Source organism: Pseudorca crassidens, chromosome Y, assembly GCF_039906515.1.
Source record: "Pseudorca crassidens isolate mPseCra1 chromosome Y, mPseCra1.hap1, whole genome shotgun sequence".
Taxonomy (NCBI): domain Eukaryota; kingdom Metazoa; phylum Chordata; class Mammalia; order Artiodactyla; family Delphinidae; genus Pseudorca; species Pseudorca crassidens.
Genome location: NC_090318.1, coordinates 2,338,986 through 2,348,753, shown reverse-complemented (window position 1 = coordinate 2,348,753; position 9,768 = coordinate 2,338,986). Strand labels below are relative to the sequence as shown.

Genomic DNA, 9,768 nt, shown 5'->3' with positions numbered 1-9,768 from the left:
TGTCTGTTTTCAGAATGACTTAAATTCTCTGCATAACTCATCTGTTGTCCGTAAGTGAGGCTGCCCGTCCTAGTTCATGAAAGAGGCATGTTCCCAAAGCAGAAGGGACCTTACCTGGTGTCTTGAATGCATCCACAGGTGAGAGAAATACCCTGGGATCTAGCCTTATGAGACCCACGGAAGGGCCAGGGATCCAACCCTCGCCCCCTGCAGTGGAAGCGCGGAGTCTTAACCACTGGACCTCCAGGGAAGTCCCAGAAGTAGTTTTTAGTGACCTTTCATTCCAGCCTTTCGTGCACCTGCCGTATGAAATCCCAGAGAAGCTACTTGATTTGTATTCCCAGAGTCAGGATGTAAAATCAGCGTAAATGCAGGTCAAAATGCTTTGTCAAAAAAAAAAAAAAAAACCACCGAAAACCACAAGTCTTGACACTGCGTAGAAGGTTGAATAGTCGCCATCACAGGACATCTCTCCAGCATGAATAGTTTCACCTTGAGGTAGAGACCCCTGGTAACTTTTATTTCGAAACGGAAGCCCGATCTTGGTTTCTGCCGCGTTGCCATCCAGAGCTGAGGTCTTTGAACGGGTGCCGTGGCGTGGGCTGCTGACCCCAGTCTGCATGGGATCCCGTGGTATGGAGGAGAGAGCTGAAATTCCATTATCTTATCCCCCTGCACTTGGTTTCCTACCAAGCAGAATCTGGAGACCCAGAGTGGAAGAGCCTGTGTCTGTGACTTGTTCTAGATGCTTCCGGCTCAGATAAGGGGGAGGGATGGAGAAATAGCTTCCAGTTTGCCGAGCAGTCCCCTTCAGCGCGTCCCCCATGGTGGGTCGGACTGAGGTCACGTCTGTATCTGATGCTTTTTCTGTAGATTTCTACCCTCCCCGCTGAGCAGAATTTGCTCCAGCCCATTTTGCAGATATAATTCAACTGTGCTTGGGAGATCTGGGGAGTTCCTCTGAGGTGTACTTCTTATTTTTTTGTTCTAAAAATTCGCTGTTGAGAAAAATCTGGAAGCATTTTAGTAAATGCAGCAGAATGGGAGACTTCCACTGACTGTGGTATGAAGGAACGAGGTGAAACAAAAATACCCCCTCATTTTCAGAGAGGTTGCCAGTAGCTTGTATTCTCATTTAAGGCTTACCCTAGACAGACCGGGGGCAAGTTTCACATGCAACATTCCTGAAAGCCTCTTTCTGCTCAGATAAAGATACATCCCCACTAGCTATTAGTCTACCCCTGGGATTTCCCAGTTATGCAAGGAGATGTTTCCTGTGCAGACTTTTTTTTTTCCTTTCTCTCCAGTCATCCTAAAATATGTAGGGTCAGTCCTTCATCTGATTATGGAGGCTGGGTAGCCGCCGCTGACGCAGGATTTACTTTTACAATCCCTGTTAAGCAAAAAACCATATAATCCCGTGGTCATGCACAGCCCCCCCTGGAACATGAAACTCTCCCATTCAAGATTCAGAGCGCCTGCTCTAGCAAGAAACAGCCACTGTATCCCCAGAGACCCTGTCTTGGGGAGAAATCAGGTAAGAGGATGAAAGATGTGAGAAAGGAGTAAAAAATAAAGGAGTGTGGGTTCCACAGATCCTGTGTATTAACCACGGGTACGACACAGGTACTGTGTTCGGGTCTTTGTTTACAGGATTGCATCCTGTGGTCACAGCAGCCCTGAAAGATGGGCATCATTGTTTTTATGCTACATTTGGGGAAGCTGATTTTAGGGAAGGTTTCTGCCCAGCCAAGGAAGAGTGGGAAGGAGGAAAGGGGGGCGTAAGCCCAGCTGTCTGTACTCTTTACCAGTGGCTCTGCTGTTAAGGGGGTCCAATGAGAAGAGTGGATGGGAGGGCTCTTACGGTGATGCAGACAGAATCCTTCAAGAAGACAGATGCCGCTAGAATGAGAAAGATGGAGAAGGAATTGCTGATAAAATCGTGGGGCGCACCGTGCAAGGAGCTGCCATCCCCCAAATCACATGGCGTTTGGTGACTCTGATGGACTCCAACCTCTTGTCGCTTTGGAGGTCAAATCACTCCTTGCCTCAGAAAGCACGTTCCGCGCTGTCCTAACTTACCGACCTGGCCCTTGTCCCCTCTACCCTCCGCAGCCTCCACCTTGTGGAATTGTGGGGAAACAGATACATTTAATCCAACCGATATGTATTTAAAACCCTCCGTATTCAAGGAATTTTGTTGGCACTTCTGGGGATCCAACAGTAAATCAAACATGGTTTCTGGAGCTAACCACCGAGGGAGCAGAATAAATGTCAAAACAAAAGGAATAAATACACCAAGCTATTTTTTTTTAAAATTATGGAATCATGGAAAAGCCGTAAGGCTATATTCATGGAGTTGTCATATCCGTTATGCACTGTGACTTTTTATATTTACACATTTCTTAGTAGAATTGAACCTCATTCATTCCCTCACTCACTTATTCATGCATTTGACTGAGCTCCTAGTGTGTGCTAAGCTCTGTGCTAGTTTCCGGGTTTCGAAACGTAACCGTATAATTAGACAAGGGCAAGTAACTGGCCATAAGACAAGCAAAGGGCGACATGGATGGGCAGGAATGTTGGAAAGTGCTATGAGATGGAGGCTGAAGAAGAGATCATCAAACAGCGGCAGGGAAGGGACACACGATGGACTGAAATACGTACCTCAAGATGAGAACGTGCATGGACGTCACAAGAAGGAGGAAGAGAAGAAGGGAGGGGTCTGCTACCATTTCTTCAAAGCCAGAACATCAGCAGATACAAGGTCCCTGGACAGGCTGGCAAGACCCTGCCATGTCATGTGTCACCGTGGACAACTTCAGAACTTGTTTTGAGGATGGGGCAGCCCTCCAGGTTGGTGTGGGACAAAGAAACAATGGATGAAGGAAGAGGCAGGCAGAAGCTAAGACTTGAGCACCAGACTACCGTACCGAGCGGGCAAGGCCGTTGGGCTCAGCAATTCTCAGGAGTCGCAATCCACTAGACTTGGCCACCAGTTGGCTTCAAGGTCCTAGAGGAGAGGCACATGGGGACTTCGGTTTCCAGTTTAGCTGAGTAGGTGGATGGCAAAGCCACGCAAGAAAGCTAAGGAGATGTTCTGGGGACAGGTTTTTAATAAATGTAATTAAAGGGTTTGGGGCATGTCAAGAAAGAGGATCCCTAAAACCAGTCCCTGGAAATATGTCAACGCACATTATTGCTAATGGACGCAGTGAATGGACCCACTTATGACCTGGCCCCTGATCTACCTGGTGGATGCCCGCCGCCTTGGGCAAGGGGCAGTGAGGAATTCCTAGACACTTTTTTGTTGTTGTTTCTGGTTGCAGTGGGTCTTAGTTGCGGCATGCGTGTGGAATCTAACCCAGGCCCCTTGCCCTGGGACCACAGAGTCTTATCCACGGTGCCACCAGGGAAGTCCCTCCTACACACTTTTCAGGAGAAACCAGGCCAGTCCATACTGGGTGCATCAGAAGCAGCTCATCTGAAGGTTCATTTCTGGACACCTCCTAGCAGCTCTTGGACAGGTACCAGGCATGCCGCAGGCTCACTCAGGACACCTGGCATGTTCCCCTCCTGGATGCCGGCCCTGGGACACCCCTGTTTCTTTCTCTTCACAGTGGGTGCTCTTCCTAGCTCTGCCCAGGGGGGCTCTGCTGATGAAAGTCCTCACCTGACCCCTTGGTCCCCTTGCCCAGATCTGATTCCTCCTGGGAACCAGGATACCTCCTTCTCTCCCTTTCCCTTCTGCGTTGGGGACGCAGGGTCCTCGCCAACCTCTGTTATTTCGCCCTGTCCACAAGCGGTTCTCACTTGCCCCAGCAAGTACCACCGGGCTCCCCAGAATGCCGGCAGCGGCCCAGCCCCCCTCGGGCTCTCCAAACGGGACGAGAGCATTCCACCTTTTTGGCAGGAAGATCCTGACAGGGGGAGGGAGGCTGGCGGCCAGGAGCCACAGCAGAGGCGGGAGGGCGTGGCCGCGGGGCTCACGTGGCAGCCGCGCCTGCCCCTCCGGGTCGTGGGGGCGGTGGGATGCCGGCGGGCGCAGCCGGCTCTTGCCAACCCCGGGGTTCGGAGGCGCGGCCAGAGAACACTCCGACCCGCCCGGAAGAGTGCAAACCCTGTTCCCTCTCTCCTCTGCGGAAAGAAGGAGACCCTATCCAACTCTGCTGGGAAGGGCGCTCCGGGTGCGGACTTCGAGCAGCAGTTCGCACCGCGCTCCGGGCCTCTGTCCCTCCCGCGGGTCCCAAGAGTTCGTCTTGGACTCGCAGCCCTCCTTCCCAAAGCCGTGTGCGCTTGGCCCCTGCCGGTCCTCCCGGCGGCGTGGACGAGGCGTGCCCACTCGGGACGCGGCGCCATGAAGAGCCGAGAGGAGGGCTGAGCGCAGAGCGGCGCGGCCAGGGTCCCTGCGCCGGGGCCCGCGCCCCGTCTCCCCGGGGTGGGGCAGGGCGGGGGTGGGCCGAGGCGTGCACTCGGGGAAGTCTCTGGGCGACGCGCATAAAAGGGCGCCGGCTCGCCGCGCCGCGCTGGGAAGCCGCGCCGCCTCGCCCCCGGCCCCGGGAAGGGCATGGCCCCGGCGGACCCCCGGCGGTGACGCGCGCGCGCCGGCCCCGCGGATGCTCTGGGCGCAGCGCTCCCGTGTGCCGCGGCTTCCGAAGGACAGGTGAGGACCGAGGGCGGCCGGGGCGCGCGGCGGGGAGCCGGCTCTGTCTGCCAGGGGCGGGTGACGAGAGTGCGGGACGGACCTGTGCCGCGGGGGGCGAGGGCAAGCAGACGTGTTGAACTGTTTCCTGGCACTACAGTGGAGGGGCCGAGGGGCCGGCTTCCGTCCAGGCGAGAGGCTGACGGAATCCTCCGGGAAGATGCGCTGAGTAGGTCTAAGGAACCCCCGAGCCTTTCTTCTCTCCTCCCTCCCCCTCGCGACCTCTCATTCATCCCTCCCTGGTTTCCAGGGCGTCACCAAGGGGATCCCCCAGCGTAAGCGATTGCGCTGTTGCGTTGGCGGGGGACACCGCCGCTGCAGGGCTGCCTCGCTCCGGGGGCTGAGACTCTCGTCCTTCTCCCCCTTCGTCTTCCCCTGGAAAGGGGGAGACGCGAAGCCCCCCTCAGCCGGGGGCTGAGCCGCGCGGGAGCTGGGGAAGTCACCGTCTGGGAGAGACGTCCTTCGCTGCCCGGGTGCCAGGCCTCAGAGACCCGCGGGGCCACCCGAGCCGCGCTCGGGGAAGGCTCGGCGTTCACCGCGCCGCCTGCCCGCCGCGTGAGCGCGGGCGCTGGAAGCCGGCCAGGGGCGCAGGGCCGCGCGCCCGGCCCCTCCAGGTTGTCTATCGCCTGGTGTCCCGTGGCCAGCCTCCCGGGGTTCTCCGGGCGTGCCGGGAGGTCCTGCAGGCTCAGGGCGCTTTCCCTCGAGACCTCGGGACCAGGGTTCCCGGGGGAGCGTTCCTGCGGTCTTCCGGGGGGAGCCGGGTGGAAGGCAGGATGCGGAGCGCGGCTGGGGAGGGGGCATCGGGAGGCCGTCGGCAGAAAACCAGGGCGGAGGTCAAGCGCGCAGGCGGGAGCGGGGGAGGCCTGGGCTCAGCAGAGCCAGCCGGCTGCTCTCCGCAAAGCGGCAGCGGAGGAAGCTGCGCTTGCCTGTTGCGCGGCCGCCTGCACCGACAGCTCTGGAGGGGCAGCTGAAAGGCGAGACGCGTCCGGATTTTAGAGAGCATCTCTTTGGAGGCCCTGTAACGGATGGAAGGGCTGCGGCCTCGGGGTGTCCCTACCGCGTTGTCAGCGGAGGGAGAGTTTATGATCAGAAGTGAGGGCTTGCCCAGAGCAGGGACGAACCGACAGGCGCGTTTCTCTTCCGTGCCCTTTACTCTCCATGTGTGTTACTTATCTGCAAATAAACTTCATGCAAGAGTTGACAGAAATATGAGTCGATGAAGGAAGGCATGACCGATGCATGAAAAAATAATCACGGACGTTCTAAATGAGGTAGCTGATGCAACCTAATTTTTTTTTTTTTTTTCCGGTACGCGGGCCTCTCACTGTTGTGGCCTCTCCCGTGGCGGAGCACAGGCTCCGCAGCCATGGCTCACGGGCCCAGCCGCTCCGCGGCATGTGGGATCTTCCCGGACCGGGGCACGAACCCACGTCCCCTGCATCGGCAGGCGTACTCTCAACCACTGTGCCACCAGGGAAGCCCACAACCTAACATTTATCTGACCGTTTCTTTCCTTCCCTCCCTTCCTTGCTTCCTTCCTTCCTTCTCTCTTTCTCCTTCTTCCTTTTTTTTTTTCTTTTGTCTTACTGATCTTTTTTGTTTGCCTCAAGATTCTTCATCAGGAAATAATTCCTTTCCTCTTTCTCTAGTGGCAGATTTTTCAGAGGTTTGCCCCAAATTTCCTCTCCGGTAACTATGGTGCTGCACCATCTCAACATTTGGGCTCTTCCAAGGAAAAAACAATTAAGGGTCATAAACAAAACCACATATAATGGAACATATTTCGCTTTAGTGAATGCCTCTGTAAGCACTTGAAGAAGATATAATTAAAACTTTAAGGAATGGCATTAAAAGAAGGAAACCCTTCTGATAATAACGGCCTTCCTGAGAAGCTTTTTATGCCGATATATACAATAAGCAACGGCTCGGCAATAACGTTGGAGGCGGACGCATAACATTTACTTTTATTATTCATTTTATTATAGAAACATGAATGTATCTCTCCTCTCTCTGTATCTATAAGCACACACATATATACACATTTATACAAATATATATGTCTGTGTATGTATACCTTTATACACGCAGATATGTATGTAAGTACATTTATGGGCGTGTATGTGGGCATGTGTATTCCGTACCCTCCTACACAGCATAGGGAGATCTCCAAGTCATCCCAAAGTCAGGAGGGAAGGTTATATTCTATAGCAGCGATTAAAGTGAATGGCGGAAGATTTTAAAAAATAAATTTTCTGTTTCTTGATGCACATGTTTTGTGTCACTGACATATACTGTGTGATGTCTTGCGAAGCTTACCCCCATGGTGCACCTTCAAGTAAGATCCGCTGGAAATACGGAAGCGCTACCTGACATCTGGTTTTGTGGTTCCACGACAGGTGCCCTGGGATGACCCACCCCGACAAGATGCCAACGCGGGCGCAGTGGCGAGCACTCTCCGTGGTGCTGATTCTGCTGTGGGGACATCCGCGCGCCGCGCTGGCCTGTCCGTATCCTTGCGCCTGCTATGTCCCCAGCGAGGTCCACTGCACGTTCCGCTCTTTGGCTTCCGTGCCCGCTGGGATTTCTAAACATGTGGAAAGAATCAATCTGGGGTTTGTACCACGTTCTTTCTGAGCCATCGCAGCCTCCTCGCGTGCGTGTTGATTTGGTTTTTCGTTATGTGTGTGTGCGTTTACGTAACTGCGAATACATGCTCCTTTATGTGTCACTGTGTCTTGCGTTATGTGCTCCTATATGGGCTGAATCGAGGGGGCATTTGTAACTATACTAAATGTGGTCCTTTGGGGGCTGTTACCTGAATTGATCCGTCACCGGAAGCTTCTATCACAAGGCTGAATAACGAACCGTCTCGGACAGCTTCAGTTCCTTGCTAAGTCTCCGTTGATAACAGTTCTTTAATGCAGATATGAAAGCATATGACACACACATAAATATACTAATAGTATTCTAAATGGACTTCAGGAACTATTACATAATAATAAGAGGAATAAGTGAGGCATCTGTGACACTTTGTAGGTTATCTGCATGACGCAGTTGTGACATTGAGGAAATAAGAGTTCTTTCAGATTTTGCCTATTTAAAATATTAGTATCTTTTTTTTTTTTTTTTTCGGTACGCGGGCCTCTTACTGTTGTGGCCTCTCCCATTGCGGAGCACAGGCTCCGGACGCGCAGGCTCAGCGACCATGGCTCACGGGCCCAGCCGCTGCGCGGCATGTGGGACCTTCCCGGACCGGGGCATGAACCCGTGTCCCCTGCATCGGCAGGCAGACTCTCAACCACTGCGCCACTAGGGAAGCCCAATATTAGTATCTTTTAAACAGATATTTTAATGCAGCATTTCAGGGTAGAATTTTTGTATTTTTAGTTTCCTTTTGTACCCATATATGCTTTCTGTACATTAGTGTACGTTGCTATGAATTACAGGTACTCATGTGCAATTTCATATTAAACAATGTACAACTTCAATAGTAAACAATCATTTGGACTGCTTCAACAAAACCTATTCGCTACTTTCTACCACCCATAAAACAACAAAATTATTTAGGGTTTGATGAATAGCCACTGTGGGGACATTTTCATAAGATGAAACAAAAAATTGTAAACCTGCCTAGACATCTCTGAGTACAGAGCTTCAACCGTTCTTGCATTTATCGATTATAAAGTCCAGTAGTAGAATAAAAGAACGGGAAGTTAAGACAATAAGAAAAAACACTGAATCCGTAGCAGTAGACCATTAAATAGCCTTCTCCAAAAAAGTTTGGCAAACTTTACGATTTGACACTCTGAAAAATCTAACACAGTGATGATGGTTCCATGGGGAAAACAATTTGGCTTTGCCAGCAGAGAGAACAGTAACAGTTTTCTTGTTGCCATCTTTAAATCATTTTACAATTTTAAAACCAGTTTCCTTTTCACAATCTTATAATTCATTCAGAAGGGGAACTGGGGCTGCTTTGAGTCAGGCCAGGATGGGCTGTGCTAGTTTGTGGAAAGGAAAATAGAGCTTATCTATGATTTCTCTTCTTTCTTACACCTCCTGGGGTGCAAAAGAGCTCTGTCTATAGGGGTCGCCCCTTTCATGAGGCATTTTCAGCATAGTGTCCCTCTTGCGGGTTAACCACCTAATCCCTCAAGGCTGACCCCTTGTCAGGGCACAGAATCGGGGCTACTGTTAGGCCTTAGGGGAGCCCCCTAGACAGTGTGAGATTGAAGGTGCAGGGGGACTGTCTTCTGCTGTGTTTCCTGTGTAGGAGCCCCGAATGCCTCACCTGTTGTGTGTTGAGGGTCTGGGCTGTCAGGTTGGCTGGGGGGTTGGGGAAGACACCGCATGCATCCTCTCCCAAAAGTTAGCTGTGTGATAGCTTGAGACTTGCAAGACCTATAAACTGTTTTTTTGTGGAGCTGTTTGCATCTCATTCACAGTTTCCAGGAGGGTTCTCTTCCGCCCATCTTTAAAATGACGTGTTTTGTAAGCGTGGAACCTACGTCACGTCTCAATGAGAACATAGTTCTTGGTGGTTTCATTTTAAACAATTAATGCTGAAGATAGTGAATTACAGTGTCCTAAAGACTTTGCCACTCGAATGAAAGACAGATATCAAAATTATTCTTTTTCCTACCATCTCCAATAAGATCTTGAGATGGTTTTGTGTGATATTAAAGATAAAGGAAAAAAAAAAAGGAATAGCTTCACTGCACCCACATATATTACTTCCATCTGGCTTAATTTGTAACATTATTCAATGTGCCACATTTTAAAAATCACTCTTATAATATCACAGCACTATTTCTGGAAACCAGTCTCAAAGCAGATAAGGAGGCTGGCATTGTGCCTTTTGTTGGGGGAAAAACAAAAAACAAAAAACAAAAAAACAATAGCAACGTCTAATACAGATAGAACTCAGGGTCTGAGTTGTCTGTTCGCGGTCTGGAAAGGGTTTAAAACTCTCAAGGAATGAGGGATTATTGGCAGAGCAGTAATGAAAAATTTTCATTCCCACACAGATGTTTTTAGGGTTCTCACTCAGCACTGAAAGAAAGATC

At 51.4% G+C, this 9,768-nt stretch overlaps 1 protein-coding gene across 3 annotated transcripts in view; it reads left to right on the top strand.

The window, feature by feature from the left end:
* Window positions 1–1,388: 1,388 nt before the first annotated feature.
* Window positions 1,389–9,768, top strand: part of LOC137217816 (matrix-remodeling-associated protein 5-like) — a 31,811-nt gene continuing 23,431 nt past the window's right edge. Inside the window, exons 1-2 of one of the 3 annotated variants that reach the window (XM_067724781.1) lie at window positions 1,389–1,537; window positions 7,099–7,314. In XM_067724781.1, the coding sequence (XP_067580882.1) occupies window positions 7,109–7,314 (206 nt within the window). In that variant the 5' untranslated portion in view covers window positions 1,389–1,537; window positions 7,099–7,108. Of the gene's footprint in view, window positions 1,538–4,524; window positions 4,664–4,756; window positions 4,872–7,098; window positions 7,315–9,768 lie in introns of those variants that run through there. The other 2 variants (XM_067724779.1, XM_067724780.1) reach the window with 2 other exon arrangements.